General features: G+C 40.0%; 2 protein-coding genes and 1 gene segment (V, D, J or C); all 3 read left to right on the forward strand.

The window, feature by feature from the left end:
* The window catches only part of LOC121656110 (immunoglobulin gamma-1 heavy chain-like), a 343,586-nt gene that overhangs the window by 199,305 nt on the left and 127,406 nt on the right, over positions 1-16,875 (forward strand). The gene's annotated exons all lie outside the window — the stretch shown is intronic.
* The window catches only part of LOC121656124 (Ig heavy chain Mem5-like), a 101,811-nt gene that overhangs the window by 24,648 nt on the left and 60,288 nt on the right, over positions 1-16,875 (forward strand). Inside the window, exons 1-2 of one of the 3 annotated variants that reach the window (XM_042011186.1) lie at positions 1,157-1,207; positions 6,846-7,150. The exons of 1 other annotated variant lie outside the window; for it this stretch is intronic. In XM_042011186.1, the coding sequence (XP_041867120.1) occupies positions 1,162-1,207; positions 6,846-7,150 (351 nt within the window). In that variant the 5' untranslated portion in view covers positions 1,157-1,161. Of the gene's footprint in view, positions 1-1,156; positions 1,208-6,845; positions 7,151-16,629; positions 16,766-16,875 lie in introns of those variants that run through there. One more of the 3 variants, XM_042011180.1, reaches the window with a different exon arrangement.
* LOC121656329 lies at positions 11,431-12,013 on the forward strand. The segment is given in 2 exon segments: positions 11,431-11,494; positions 11,598-12,013. Coding segments are annotated over 2 exon segments (345 nt in total).

Genomic DNA, 16,875 nt, shown 5'->3' on the forward strand with positions numbered 1-16,875 from the left:
TATCTCTGCTGCTGGCTGCTGAATTCTGGGAGTTTCTCTGAAACAATGATCAAAGTAACTGATCAGTGTTAATCAGTGTTAACCCCTCAGAGCCTGAACACCTGTAACATGAAGCCACCAGGGGAGGAGCTCTTAGACCATAAATAATCTCTCTTCTTGTATTGCAAGACAGTAAAAAATCAGTTTCAATATGACTGAATACTTGGGTGCTTTTTGATCAGTATAGCATGAATATTATAAAATAACACACAATTTAATTTATTAAGTCTGTTAACAGTGTATGAACGTCTGGAAACTAGTTTCCCTTTATCACAATCACTAAATGAAAAACCTTCATCAATGATTTAAATTAGCTGATATAATAAATCTACATCTATTGTCTGTTTTCATCATGATTATTTTCCAGAGGACAAATTTGTTCTAAAGAGAGGTGAGTCTGCTGCAACTACCCAGAAAAACAAGACTTACCTATGAGCACTTACTTTAGCTTTTAATTAGTCTTGCAAAACATTTAATTATTAAAGACACATTACATAACTTTTAACAACCTTCAAACTTTGTGTTCCTGACCTGTTTGAAACGAGGCTTCACAACTTTTTCTTCCAGGATTACACATGATGTTACAGTTTCATCATGTTACGTACCGCGTCACACGCTAGCAAGCAAATATCAACACACTGGACAGTTTGAACGTGCACCGTGGCTGATTCAGCAAAGAAACACAAATAGATTTTATTGGTGGATAAGGAGGTGAAGAAAGAGAGAAAGGGAGAGGGAATTAGTGCATTACTGAGAAAATCTGCAGAAGTTCCACAAAAAAGTCTTTAAAAAGGTTTTAATAAATAACAGCTGTAGAAAATTTCTCCTTGTTTGCAGGTTTAACAATAATTCTTTCGACTAAACATCTGAAATGGTTTTATTTAAATATAAGTTTGTGACATTATTATGGTTTTAAAACAATGTAAGAAATGAAAATATCATCATCTGTTTCTATTTAACCGTGTAAGAGCTAAGATGTAAAATAGTCTGACTGAAAGTTTGCTGTGTAAAAGCTCCTGATAAAAACTAACAGTGAGGTGGAGTCAATGCAAAACAAATGTTTCCTTCTCATATATATGCTGACATCAGTGGGCCTGACAGAAAGCTGCAGATATAGTTAATATGGAATACTGGACAGGACTGTTGGCTTTAACTCTCTGCTGCGCAGGTGAAATATTTGCTGATCCCAATATTTGAGAATTTTTATCAACTTTTCTCATTTTTCTCTTTTCTTTAATTAGGGTCCGAGCCATACGAAGTATGGCGAGACCCTATTGTAGTTGAAATGTTTCTTATTATTAGGGTCCGAGCCATACAAAGTATGGCAAGGCCCTATTGTTCCTGAAATGTTTATTAGGGTCCGAGCCATACTAAGTATGGCAAGGCCCTATTGTGGTTGAAATGTTTATTAGGGTCCGAGCCATACAAAGTATGGCAAGGCCCTATTGTAGTTGAAATGTTTATTTTTCTCCTTCTTCTCCTAAGCGTTTCAACGCCAAATTTGACCCCCTAAACACCCATGAAAACTTGTGAAACTTGGCACACACGTCAAGCCCCGCGTAACTCGGATATTATAAAGTCCACATACACTTCAATGCAAAATTGGCTCAACAGCGCCACCTAGACACCAAAAAAATCACACAATGAATGGGTTCCGGAAAGTCTACTTCGACGTAGGAACACGAAACTCGGCACACACGTGTAACACCTCGAGTCGAGCAGAAAAGTCAATGAAACAGCGGTTGTCATGGCAACAGGGCGCCCGCCATCTTGGTGTGTGCGGCCATTTTTTTGCCAGTTTTCGCACTTTACACACATCGTATTTGAACGAACTAGTCTGAGGGGATTCGTGCGACGGACTCCAAACTTGGTGGGAAGCTTCCTGACAGGTTGGGGACCAAACGCTCCTCAAATCTTTGTAATAGGAAAAAGCGTGTAACCGTGGCAACCGACGGAAAAATGCCTTCTCGCCATGAAACACGGTTTGCTTATATCTCCATAAGAATACGTGGGATCTGCACCAAACTTGACAGTAATCATACGTGTGACACCCCAAGTCCAGCAAAGAAGTCAATCAAACACCTGTTGCCATGACAACGGGGTGCCCGCCATCTTGGATTTCACTCCTATTTTAACATACTAGTCTGAGGGGATTCGTGCGACTGACTCCAAACTTGGTGGGAAGCTTCCTGACAAGTTGGGGACCAAACGCTCCTCAAATCTTTCTAATAGGAAAAAGCGTGTAACCGTGGCAACCGACGGAAAAAATGCCCTCGCCATGAAACACGGTTTGCTTATATCTCCATAGGAATACATGGGATCTGCACCAAACTTGACAGGATTCATACTTGTGACACCCCAAGTCCAGCAAAGAAGTCAATCGAACACCTGTTGCCATGGCAACGGGGTGCCCACCATCTTGGATTTCACTGCCATTTGAACGAACTAGTCTGAGGGGATTCGTGCGACTGACTCCAAACTTGGTGGGAAGCTTCCTGACAAGTTGGGGACCAAACGCTCCTCAAATCTTTGTAATAGGAAAAAGCGTGTAACCGTGGCAACCGACAGAAAAAGCCTTCTCGCCATGAAACACGGTTTGCTTATATCTCCATAAGAATACGTGGGATCTGCACCAAACTTCACAGTAATCATACGTGTGACACCCCAAGTCCAGCAAACAAGTCAATCAAACACCTGTTGCCATGACAACGGACTGCTCGCCATCTTGGATTTCACTGCCATTTTAACAAACTAGTCTGAGGGGATTCGTGCCACTGACTCCAAACTTGGTGGGAACGTTATTGACAAGTTGGGGACCAAACGCTATTCAAATCTTTCTAATAGCAGAAAGCCTGTAACCGTGGCAACCGACGGAAAAAGCCTTCTCGCCAGGAAACACGCTTTGCTTATATCTCCATAAGAATACGTGGGATCTGCACCAAACTTGACAGGATTCATACTTGTTGGGTCCCTAACGCATTACACCACCTGTTGTCATGGCAACATAGCATGTTAGCTAGCAGAATTAGCATGCAAGCAAAAAATCCTAACTAGGTATTTCAACGTTTCAGATTCTCAGCTACGTGTTTTACCATGTCACCTACCATGTCACCAGGCTACCTACCATGCTAGGAACAGGTGTATGAGACGGGTGGCGGGGTCCAGGACACTCGGACCCGATGGATGCCGCTTGCGGCTTTAATTATTATTATACTCCTTCTAAGCGCTTCGACCCCAAATTTGACCCCCTAAACACCCATGAAAAGTTGTGAAACTTGGCACACACGTCACGCCCGGCGAAAATCGGATATTATAAGGTCCGCATACTATTCAATGCAAAATTGGCTCAACAGCGCCACCTACAGTCACCAAAAATCACCACATGAATGGGGCCCAGGAAGTCTACTTCAACGTAGGAAGACGAAACTCGGCACACACGTGTACCACCCCCTGTTGACCAAAAAACTCAATGTAACACCTGTCGCCATGGCAACGGGGTGCCCGCCATCTTGGCGTGTGCGGCCATTTTTTTGCCATTTTTTCCACTTTACACACATCGTATTTGAACGAACTAGTCTGAGGGGATTCGTGCCATTGACTCCAAACTTGGTGGGAAGCTTCCTGACAAGTTGGGGACCAAACGCTCCTCAAATCTTTCTAATAGCAGAAAGCATGTTACCGTGGCAACAGACGGAAAAACGCCTCCTCGCCATGAAACACGGTTTGCTCATATCTCCACAGAAATAGATGGGATCTCCACCACACTTAACAGTATTCATACGTGTGACACCCCAAGTCCAGCAAAGAAGTCAATGAAACACCTGTTGCCATGGCAACGGGGTGGCCGCCATCTTGGATTTCATTGCCATTTGAATGAACTAGTCTGAGAGGATTCGTGCGACCGACTCCAAACTTGGTGGGAACCTTCCTGACAAGTTGAGGTCCAAACGCTCCTCAAATCTTTCTAATAGGAAAAAGCCTGTAACCGTGGCAACCGACGGAATATGACCTTCTCGCCATGAAACACGGTTTGCTTATATCTCCACAGGAATAAATGGGAACTTCACCAAACTTGACAGGATTCATATACGTTGGGTCCTTAACGCGTTACACCACCTGTTGTCATGGTGACATCGGGTGGCGGGGTCCAGGCAGCTCGGACCCGATGGATGCCGCTTGCGGCTTTAATTATTGTTCTCCTTCTCCTTCTAAGCATTTTGAGCCTAAATATCACCCCCTAAACACCCATGAAAAGTTGTGAAATTTGGCACACACATCAAGCCCGGTGAAAAATTTCATATTCTAAAGTCCGCATTGACTTCAATGCAAAATCGGCTCAACAGCGCCACCTAGACTCACCTAAAATCACCACATGAATGGGGTCCCGAACGTCTACTTCGACGTAGGAACACGAAACTCGGCACACACGTGTAACACCCTGAGTCGACCAAAAAACTCAATAGAACATCTGTTGCCATGGCAACAGGGTGCCCGCCATCTTGGCGTGTACGGCCATTTTTTTTGCCAGTTTTTGCACTTTACACACATCGTATTTGAACGAACTAGTCTGAGGGGATTCGTGCGATTCACTCCAAACTTGGTGGGAAGCTTCCTGACAAGTTGGGGACCAAACGCTCCTCAAATCTTTCTAATAGCAGAAAGCGTGTTACCGTGGCAACCGACGGAAAAACACCTTCTCGCCATGAAACACGGTTTGCTCATATCTCCACAGAAATACGTGGGATCTGCACCAAAGTTCACAGGATTCATACCTGTCACATCCCAAGTCCAGCAAAGAAGTCAATCAAACACCTGTTGCCATGGCAACGGGGTGCCCGCCATCTTGGATTTCTCTGACATTTCAACAAACTAGTCTGAGGGGATTCGCGCGACTGGCTCCAAACTTGGTGGGAAGCTTCCTGACAAGTTGGGGACCAAACGCTCCTCAAATCTTTCTAATAGCAGGAAGCGTGTTACCGTGGCAACTCATGGAAAATGACCTCGCCATGAAACACGGTTTGCTTATATCTCCATAGGAATACGTGGGATCTGCACCAAACTTGACAGGATTCATACTTCTGACACCCCAAGTCCAGCATTGATGTCAATAGAACACTTGTTGCCATGGCAACGGACTGCCCGCCATCTTGGATTTCACTCCCATTTTAACAAACTAGTCTGAGGGGATTCGGGCGACTGACTCCAAACTTGGTGGGAAGCTTCCTGACAAGTTGGGGACCAAACGCTCCTCAAATCTTTCTAATAGGAAAAAGCGTGTAACCGTGGCAACCGACGGAAAAATGCCCTCGCCATGAAACACGGTTTACTTATATCTCCATAGGAATACGAGGGATCTGCACCAAACTTGACAGGATTCATACAGGTTGGGTCCTTAACGCATTGCAGCACCTGTTGTCATGGCAACAACGGGTGGCGGGTTCCAGGCAGCTCGGACCCGATGGATGCCGCTTGCGGCTTTAATTATTATTATACTCCTAAGCATTTCGACCCCAAATTTGACCCCCTAAACGCCCATGAAAAGTTGTGAAACTTCGCACACACATCAAGCCCGGCGAAAAATTTCATATTCTAAGGTCCACATACATTTCAATGCAAAAGTGGCTCAACAGCGCCCCCTAGACACCCCAAAAATCCCCAAATGAATGGGGTCCCAAAAGTCTACTTCGACGTGGGAACACGAAACTCGGCACACACGTGTACCACCCCGAGTCGACCACAAAACTCAATAGAACACCTGTTGCCATGGCAACGGGGCGCCCGCCATCTTGGTGTGTGCGGCCATTTTATGCACTTTACACACATCGCATTTGAACGAACTAGTCTGAGGAGATTTGTGCGACAGACTCCAAACTTGGTGGGAAGCTTCCTGACAAGTTGGGGACCAAACGCTCCTCAAAACTTTCTAATAGCAGAAAGCGTGTTACCGTGGCAACCGACGGAAAAACGCCTTCTCGCCATGAAACACGGTTTGCTCATATCTCCATGGAAATAGATGGGATCTGCACCAAACTTCACAATATTCATACGTGTCACACCCGAAGTCCAGCAAAGAAGTCAATCGAACACCTGTTGCCATGGCAACGGGGTGGCCGCCATCTTGGATGTCACTGACATTTGAATGAACTAGTCTGAGGGGGTTCATCCGACTGACTCCAAACTTGGTGGGGACCTTCCTGACCAGATGGGGATCAAACGCTCCTCAAATCTTTCTAATAGGAAAAAACGTGTTACCGTGGCAACACACGAAATATGACCATCTCGCCATGAAACACGATTGCTTATATCTCCATAGAAATTCAAGGGATCTGCACCAAACTTGCCAGTATTCATACCTGTCACACCCCAACGCCAACAAAGAAGTCAATTGAACACCTGTTGCCATGGCAACGGGGTGGCCGCCATCTTGGATGTCACTGACATTTGAATGAACTAATCTGAGGGGGTTCAGCCGACTGACTCCAAACTTGGTGGGGACCTTCCTGACCAGATGGGGATCAAACGCTCCTCAAATCTTTCTAATAGGAGAAAGCGTGTTACCGTGGCAACCGACAGAAAACGCCTTCTCGCCATGAAACACGGTTTGCTTATATCTCCACAGGAATGAATGGGAACTGCACCAAACTTGACAGTATTCACACACGTTGGGTCCTTAACGTGTTACACCACCTGTTGTCATGGTGACATCGGGTGGCGGGGTCCAGGCAGCTCGGACCCGATGGATGCCGCTTGCGGCTTTAATTTTAAATTGTTGTTTTATGCACATGCTGATTGTTTTTTTCAAACAGGTGTTAATGGTCAGACTTTAACAGAGTCTGAACCAGCAGTTAAAAGACCAGGAGAATCCCACAGACTGACCTGTACAGGCTCTGGATTCACATTCAGCAGCTATCACATGAACTGGGTCAGACAGGCTCCGGGGAAAGGACTGGAGTGGATCGCTTTTGTGCACACAGGCAGTTCTCATTTCTACTACTCTCAGTCAGTCCAAGGCCGATTCTCCATCTCCAGAGATGATTCCAGCAGTAAAGTTTATCTACAGATGAACAGTTTAAGGACTGAGGACACAGCAGTGTATTACTGCGCCAGAGAGACACAGTGAGAGACAGAAAGAAGAGACTCATACAAAAACTACGGTAACACTTTACTTGAATGGGTGTGCATAAGACTGACATAACGCTGTCATAATCATGACATGACACCTTTCATGGACATGAATGAATGCTTATGACAGTTGTCATTAAGGGTCAATCGGTAAATTATGACACTTTTGATGCAGAGTTGACATTGTTTAAGATGTCTTTGTTATGACAACTTGACATTAACCAAGACTACATAACCTGTCATGAATATGACAAAGCAGACCTAGTTGTCAAGCTTAAAAAATATTTAGTTTTGTAACTTAACATGACACTAACTATCAATGACATCTTCATAAAACATAAAGAGTGTTCCACTTCACAGAGAAATAGCCATGAAACAGTTATAAACTAATTTGACCTTGTAATTATGCTTAATGGCGTATTAATGATACTGTCAGATTGCTCCACTTTACTTGAATTAAAAGAAAACAGTCATGACACTGTTATAAACTGATTTGACAGTCACGTTATACTTAATGGCATCTTAATGAAAACTTAAAATTGTTCCAATGGAATTAAAAGAAAAAAATCCTAAAACTGTTATACACTGGTTTGACTTGGTAATTAGGCTTATGACATCTTAATGAATAGTTTTAGTTATAAAGCTTGACAGCTAGGTCTATGTCATAGTCTTGGTTAATGTCAAGTTGTCATAACAAAGACATCTTAAACAATGTCAACTCTGCATCAAAAGTGTCATAATTTACCGATTGACCCTTAATGACAACTGTCATAAGCATTCATTCATGTCCATGAAAGGTGTCATGTCATGATTATGACAGCGTTATGTCAGTCTTATGCACACCCATTCAAGTAAAGTGTTACCAAAACTACTTCCTCTTTTTAACATCATCATTTAGATCATCATGTTTCCTTACTGCCTCTGAAGTTTACACATTCCCACTGAAGATTGTAATGATTAAACATTTGTTTAGTTTTAATTTGCATACAGAAAAAGATATTGGGCGGCAGTGGCTCAGGCGGTAGAGCAGGTCGTCCAATGATCGGAAGGTCGGCGGTTCGATTCCCGCTCCCGCAGTCATCTGTCGTTGTGTCCTTGGGCAAGACACTTAACCCTCCTTGCCTCCAGTGTTGGCATCGCTGGTGTATGAATGTGTGGATGAATGTTCGGTGATGGTCGGAGAGGCCGTAGGCGCAGACTGGCAGCCACGTTTCCGTCAGCTTGCCCCAGGGCAGCTGTGGCTACACACGTAGCTTACCATCACCAGGTATGAGTGAGGAGTGGATGATTAATGGATTCACACAATGTAAAGCGCTTTGGGTGCCTTGAAAAGCGCTATATAAATCTAATCCATTATTATTATTATTATTATATTTTCCTTGCTGTAAAATTGTTTATTGTGTATCTTTTTCATTTTTTTAACCTTTATTTTGAATCAAACCTTATTTATGTTAAATATTTTAGAGTAATTTCAAAATGGTTTTGATGTTTGTTCTGTTTTTGTTCAACATCTAAAATGAACCAAAAGTCAAGAGAATTATTTTTTCTATTGCTTCTAACACAATATGTGTAGGCTTTGTGTGTGTGTGTGTGTGTGTGTGTGTGTGTGTGTGTGTATAACAGGGGATGGTGCTCTGTTTGTTCTCCCACTTGTTTATCTTTCGTGTGTCTTCAGACAAGAATGTGTTGTAGTTGGTACATTCCAGATAACTCCTTCACTGAGTGCTGAACATCCTCTCCTGGTTCATCTCATCAGTCTCTGCAGGTCAGCGTATGTAGTACATTCCTCCCAGTTAAGCTCTGAGGAAACTGGAAAAACTATAAACCTTTAAAACCTAAAACCTAAAAATAAACTAATCAGCATTTCTATTAAATATATATCAGGGCTATTCAGTTCGGTCCTACGAGGGCAGCAACCAGCAGGTTTTCCATGTATTCCTGTTTCAACACACCTGCATCAAATTAAAAGAATCTAACAGCTGATCAAGTTCTGCACAATGACCAGTTAGTTTGAGTCGGGGTGTTGAAGCACATGGAAGGACTGAATAGTCCTGATATATATATTTACCATTTGTTACCATGTGATATTTCAAAATGATTTTAGTGCAAAGGGGCCATGATAAAAGTAGCAGATTGTATTCAGCAGAGTTTTGAACTAAGTTTTCACCAAAAAGTGATGTAAACTGTATATATAAAATATTATACAAAAGGCATTAAGAGGTTAAGATGCTCTAGCAGGATATCTGGCTTCACTTTTATCTGTTTCAATGTAGACTGGATCAGACAATTTGCAGGAGTCACAATAAAATATTTGGTGTACAAAGGGGTACAAGTACACATGGATCTGCCAGCACAGAAAAGACTCTAACAGAGTAAATGTTAGTCTCTTGAGTTCATCAAAAACTGAGTTTTCTGAGGAAGAGTGGTTCAAAAGTAGAGCTTAATTATCCAGAAAATGCATCATTAAAAAATTTAAATGAATTTATCAAATAAAAGTATAATTACAAGCTTTGTCTATGCTAAGCATGATGTGTGTTGTAGCTCTTTGATTTGCCTTGTTTAGTTGCATCAGACTGTAAAGACAAAATATTCAATTTATATGAGGATAAATGTGTGATTATATAAATATTGACTTGATTTGTGACAGTTAAAGTTTATGATCTGTAAGATCCATCATTTATGTAGATTAAAGCAATGCAGTCTTCCTGTGCAGCTCAAATTATCTAAAAAAAATGTAGAATGATATTTTACTTTGGCTACAATCACACTGCAGGTCTTGATGCTAAATCTGATTATTGTGTGTGGTCGTTCACCCCACTGAAGTGTGAACGGTAAGTGGCTCTAAAGTAACACGCATGTGCAGAGGAATTTAAAAAAATCAGATTTGCGGTTTCAGACTGTCATTGAAAAATCTGATATGAGTCACATGTGGGCAAAAAAATTGGAAGTGAGTTGCAGTGCTAACGTCATTGATCAGATACAAACCAGCAGAAACCCTCTGAAATATTACACAGACACATGCTGCTTGCTCGTTGTCTTGCAGCTTTGTTTCTTATATTTATGTCTATTTTTTTAAGTATTTAGTGATGGTCAGTATCTGCATAAAATGAGCTAATTGTCTCTCTTCCTCCTCCATTCATCTCTCCTGTCATCTCATCAGGTTGTACAGGTTGGGTTATGGAGTTTGTTTCTTCCAGTCCTGTAGTGAAAAGTTCTAGTGAGACTCTCAGTCTCTCATATAAAAGATCTAGGTTCCTATTTCGGTCTTATAGTATGAACTGGACCAGACACCATCAGCAAAATGACTGGACTGGATGGGTCCCATCTTTGGTGAATGAACTGGAGCTGATTGTTCCAGCAGTGAAGGTGCAGACCAAGAACTGAATCAAGACACTTTTCACACACAATTACAGTCATCAAGTTACAGAAAAGCAAAACAATGAAGTAGAAAAATATTTGATGAATCTGCAGCATTAAGCCATTATCATGTTTTTTTTTCTTTTTTTTTTATGAGAAATTGTCATTTTAATAGTTTGCAAGAAATATGGCAGTTAAATACCTGAATGTAATATTTCAACACACAGAAAAATTTTAATAATTAGTTTGCATATTTTCTGTTTTTGGTCCACTTTTCAAAAACAGCTGTGCAGTTTTTAAGTTTCTCTGTCTGTTGATTAAATTAAAAGATTTCTTTGCTTATTTTCCCCTTTTTTACTTTCTTTTACAAATGTAAAATGTGAGTAACTGACACAACCAGCATCTGTGCAGCCAGCTCAGCATCTGACTGTCAGGTCTCCTTCATCTGATCCACAGTTCAGAGCAGATGAATTATTCAGAAAGTGCAAATGAATGAATGAATGAATGAATGAATGAATGAATGAATGAATGAATGAATAGACAAGCAAATAAATATCTTCTCAGAAAGTTCATTTAAAATATCCAGACTGATTCATTGCCATGTAAATAATGATAAAAAAAAACTAAGATCCTGACTAATACATTGTAGAATAAGGAGCACAGATCTCCATAAACAGCATGAACTATGATGCTGTTTCCCTGCTTTCAGTATTCTATCAGTAAGTCCATCTTATACAGTGTAAATATTATGTTTTAAGTGTAGATGTGGTTGTATTCCACAATAATCAATTACATGAAACATGGATGGACAGACATAGACACTCCCTCCCTCTGACACCATGATGCAAATCTCCAGTCTGTTTTCTTCTGTCCTGCTGACTCTTCTTTAAATGTGTGTTGTGCATCAGAAATCTCATTTTCAGCCTCAGGATGATGAAGACACTCACCATCCTGCTGCTTGCTCTCTCTCTGCCCTGTAAGTTCTTGTTCTTTTGCATGTTTTCTTTGCCAACATTAATTGATGGTTAATCACTGTAAAAAAATAACAGATACATTCTTCTCTTCTTTCATCTCATCAGGTTCTACAGGTCAGAGTATAGAGACCATTCCTTCCAGTCCTGTAGTGAAAAATCCTGGTGAGACTCTGAGTCTCTCCTGCAGAGGATCTGGGTTTTCATTTGGCTGCTGCAGCATGAGCTGGATCAGACAAGCTGCTGGAAAAGGACTGGAATGGATGGGACGTATCTACAGCGATGCAAGTAGAACAGAGTATTCCAGCAGCGTTCAAGGTCGAATAGAAATCACCAGAGACAACAGCAACAGCATGGTTTATCTGAAACTGTCCAACTTAGTATCTGAGGACTCTGCTACATATTAATGTGCAAAGCACACACTGATTAAAACAGATGGTGAGGCTTTACAAAAACTCCACAGGGATAGTTCTTACTTTGACCAGATAGGGACAGTAAAGTAAACGGTAAATGGTCTGAACTCCGTCAAGCTGGCTCAGCCAGGATGATGGGATTGTGTTATGTGGTTATACATGTTCTCCATTTAAGAAAAAAGAAGAATAAAATCAGCTGATTTTTGTTTCTTTCTAGTTAGAATGAAGTTATTATTTCCTCCAGCTAACTAAAATAACAAAGTTGGAAGACAGCAGGTTTTCTCTGTTAATTGCTGTGTTTCTACAACAGGTTTCTGTTTGTCTTATAAAAGAAAAGAAAGACAAGAACATGCTAAATGGAACTGAATGACATTTATAGTGTAAATAAATACAACAACACTGTGCTTTGATGAGAAAACATTAGAACATCATGACAGAGAGAGTTAAAGTGAAGGAAAAACAAATACAGACCATGAAGAGAACATCTCCTGTTTTTGGTACGTGGCTTCTCACTTCTTTCAGCTACTAATATGTATTATATGTATTAGTCATATGATACTCATATTTTATTTAAAATAATTACTCATTGCAGAATCAGTTAAAGACAGTAGATGGACATGTATGGATTATATTTAAGTATCCATAATCCTCATGTTTTAAATCAGTTATAAATTATTTTTAAATAAATTTTGGATAAATAAATAGTTTGTTGTTTTCTCTGTTTTTGAATATTGAAATCTAAATGACTGATTCTGTGTCAGTCATATGTAAACTTATGTATGTATGTAAAGTAAGAGTTTACATTGGAGGAGATTTCTTTAATTCAGAACCAACATGTCCATAATGGGATCTTGTGATTAGTGAAAAGAAGAAGTTATAAGACATATTACTTATCAAGTTAACTAAGACAAAGGTTACAATTTACATTTATTATCCTGTATGAACTTTTTAGTGATAAAATTAAAAAAAAAAAAAAAAATATTTGGACTTTGCATAATAGTCCAATTCTCTAACTATGCTCAGCTGTTGGTGAACTGTGGTGTTTTTAGTCTTTCTTCTAAATTGTGTGATGAATGTGGTGTGATTTTCATTCTGAAGATACCTCCAGTCTCTTTTTAGATGTTACAGAGCAGAGGTCAGAGGTCTGACACTAAAACTGCAGACAGAACAAAGAATAATGACTTTTACAATGATCAGACCTGCTTATTTGTTTATTTCCCTCAATCTGTTTTGTATCCTGGCTGGTAAGAGTTTATGCCAGAAAAAAAAAAAAAAAAACACACCATTATGAAGTCAATGTAACAGCATTAATCACTTGTTTATATTTCTGCAGGTACTGATGGTCAAACACTGACAGAATCTGAGTCAGTGGTTAAAAGACCTGGAGAATCCCACAGACTGACCTGTACTTATTCAGGGTTTGGTGGTCATTACTACAATGCTTGGATCAGACAGCCAGCTGGAAAAGGACTGAAGTGGGTCGCTCGGATCAGTTGTTACGGCTCCCGCCGTTTCGGATTGGCTGCTGGACCTGCCAATCATCTTTGACACGCGGATGCGGAGGCAGGACCTCGCTGGCCCTCTGTGGTGGGCTGTGGGATCTGTCACTCAACGGATTGCGGATGTGACGTCACTCGACCTTCCCCTCTGCTTCGCGGATTGGATGCTGGGCCGAGAGAGGCTGCAGCTGATCCCAATTGCAATGATTGACCATGGTTGGACCGATGCTTAAAACGGGGAGTATCCCATTCCTCGGGAGCGGTGTCATTAGGGCATTGGCTCATTTAGTGCGTTTCTGGAACTTGTGTTTGATCGAGCCTTTGGGCTATTGTGTAGACTTTGTAAATGGTAGTTAATCTTGAGTGTCCAACAGAGTGTTAGGACTTTTTGATTTGCATTTATTGGTTAATTGCACAGAGTGCCTTCCTGTGTTCTGTTTTATTCTGATAGAGTTAATAGGGACTTCTCACTAGGAGAAGCTCCCCTCTTTTTGTTAGTAGTTTAGTGGTTTGTGATTTCTGAGTTCTGTATACTTTTGTTCACTTTTATTTTATAGCTATTTAAGAAAGCTCAATTTTGTGTTATTTGTTATTTCCTGAAAAGGACACTTTAAGTTTGTAGGGATTTCCTGAAAAGGATCTTTTTTTTGTTATAACGAGAATCTTTAAATAAATCATTATTTATTTTTTGACCTTTGTTTGGTTCGTTGTGTTACATGTCCCTTTTACACCCCTGGACTAAAAGGGGGCCGTAACACAGTGATACCGGGGGTAGCATCTACTACTCTCAGTCAGTTCAAGGCTGGTTCACCATCTCCAGAGACAACAGCAGACAGCAGGTTTATCTGCAGATGAACAGTCTGAAAGCTGAAGATTCTGCTGTTTTTTATTGTGCTCGAGAGTCACAGTGACACAAAAAGTAGAAACGCTGTACAAAATCTGATCATGTCATGTCAAGGCCATGTTTATTTTTGCTTATATTTATAGCTGAAGATTAAATATTCTTATTTTTCCTTTTTTTACTAGGAATGTTATAAATAAAAATTATATATATATATATATATATATATATATATATATATATATATATATATATATATATATATATATATATATATATATATATATATATATATATATATATATATATATATATTGCTTTTAGCTCTCTACTGGGCAGGTGAGCATCTCATCCAACTTTAATTTAAGATTTTAACTCTGATCCTTTTAAACTCTTGATTCTTTCCATGTTGTTGCAGGTGCTGATGGTCAGACTCTGACAGAGTCTGAACCAGTAGTTAAAAAAGTTGGAGATTCTCACAAAACTGAGCTGTACAGTTTCTGGATTCACCCTGAGAAGCTACGCTATGGCCTGGATCAGACAGGCTCCTGGAAAAGGACTGGAGTGGATTGCTTACATCGGCACTTCTTGTACTCCAATATATTACTCCCAGTCAGTCCAAGGCAGATTCACCATCTCCAGAGACGACTCCAACAGTAAAATCTATCTACAGATGAACAGTCTGAAGACCGAGGACACAGCAGTGTATTACTGTGCCCGTAGAGACACAGTGAGAGACACAAACAGGAGACTCGTACAAAAACTACTTCCTCTTTTTATCAAATAAGAATCTCCAAAACAACATTCCTGATCAGCAGGGATGAAATAAATATTACATCATTAAAACATTAAAACACAACTAGCAGCCTAGCCAGCAGAAGGCTTTTAATAATGGGTTGTAACTAAGTCTGTTTATAAACTCATGTTCACACACATTTATTACCATGATTCATTATAATAGAAACTCAGTGATATGACAGAGTACAACTTCACAATCATGACATGTTTTAAATGAAGTTGTTTATTCAACAATATGCAAATAAATATTCTGTATAAGGAAGTGAACTGTGTGTATTCATCATCAGCCATGTTTTCTGTGGCTCTGATACAGCTGCTAGCAGCTGGATCCTGTTAGAATTTTTCCCTGGATTCACACTTATAATCCCATCAGACACATTCTGATAAATGATGGAGATAATGCTGCTTTGTGTTTCCACAGGTGTACAGTATTGATGTCATCCAGCCAGAGTCAAAGGTTGTTCAGCCTGGACAGTTTTTGTCCATCACCTGTTGGTTTCTGGTTATTTTGACTTAAGGCTCTGGAACAGGCTGGATCAGATGGCTTGAAGGAAAACCAATGGATTGGATTTTTGATCAATGGGGAGGCAGTGGTGGCCGCTGTTAAAATAATGTCCTGAATAACAAGATTAATTTCAGCAGAGACATGTCTGCAGGAACAGTGACAAAAGCAGGACAAAATATACAACACAACACACAAATAAAAACTAATCAGAGGACACAGCTGTGTGTTACAAACCACCACCAGACCTGAACAAAACCCAGTATTTATAAAACATGACCAGTTGAATATTTACCCAGTAACTTCCTGACAGGGAAGCTACAAACAGCTGGTACTATTGTTTGCTATATTTTTGTGTGATCGTGTCATGATACATAGTTGTGTATTGTGTTATACATTATGATATTACAAGAATGTTTATTATGAACATGAATTATAAATTGTGATTATAAATTGTGCTGTTTTGCGTAGCTGTTCCATAGCTCGCTTGTTATCTCAGCTATGATGTCATTGTCATCATGATATTTAACGTGTTGTGTAGTTGAACGGAGATTTGAAAAACCTTCAGTATGGATGTCAGTAGAGGAGAGTATTTATAATTCCACTTTTAGAAGGTTTTTGGGTCTCATATATTGTTTTATGGCATGATGAACCTAAAAATAGAATAGAAACACATGAGTAGATTCAAATGAAAATCCTGACAAGACCAGAAGCTAAAACAACGCCCTCATAGATTATCAATGTAATTACTGTCTTGTGTAATTTTCACCATGAGTAATTAGTTGTGTACTTAAATGTACCTGCTGCTGTAATTTGCACTTTAAGTTACTTACAGACTTGTCCACATGTTTGCCAGTACTTTGAATATTTTAGCATCCTAAAATATGTTTTTGTTGGTTCCAATTCAAGTCTTTCTCTTTCTGTATTTCCAATGTTTAGCAAATATTTTTGCTGCAGCATCCAACATGCACAAAACATGAAATAAAACTGTTTCCTTTGTGCCTGTTCCCCCTTTCAACCTGAAGAGGGAGGTCTATGCAAAGTCTTTCTTCTTTATAAAGTCATCATCACTAAGAGTCACACCATCTGAGGGAGAACAGCTCACAAAGCCTCAGTAACTGATGAAAACTCTTCTTTCAGAGTTTCCTAACCTGAAGAGTTCATCATGATTGGGATGATGTGTGTGACTGTTTGGAGTTTATTATTTGTTTTAACTTTTCATGGTAAAAATTTACATTTTATGGTCATGAAGAAAACAACTTTATTTTTTACAATTAAAACAAAATGTGTTTCATTTGTAGTCTAAAACATGATGATTTGTGTTTCTTTATTG

Source organism: Melanotaenia boesemani, chromosome 2 (assembly GCF_017639745.1).
Source record: "Melanotaenia boesemani isolate fMelBoe1 chromosome 2, fMelBoe1.pri, whole genome shotgun sequence".
Classification (NCBI taxonomy): Eukaryota; Metazoa; Chordata; class Actinopteri; order Atheriniformes; family Melanotaeniidae; genus Melanotaenia; species Melanotaenia boesemani.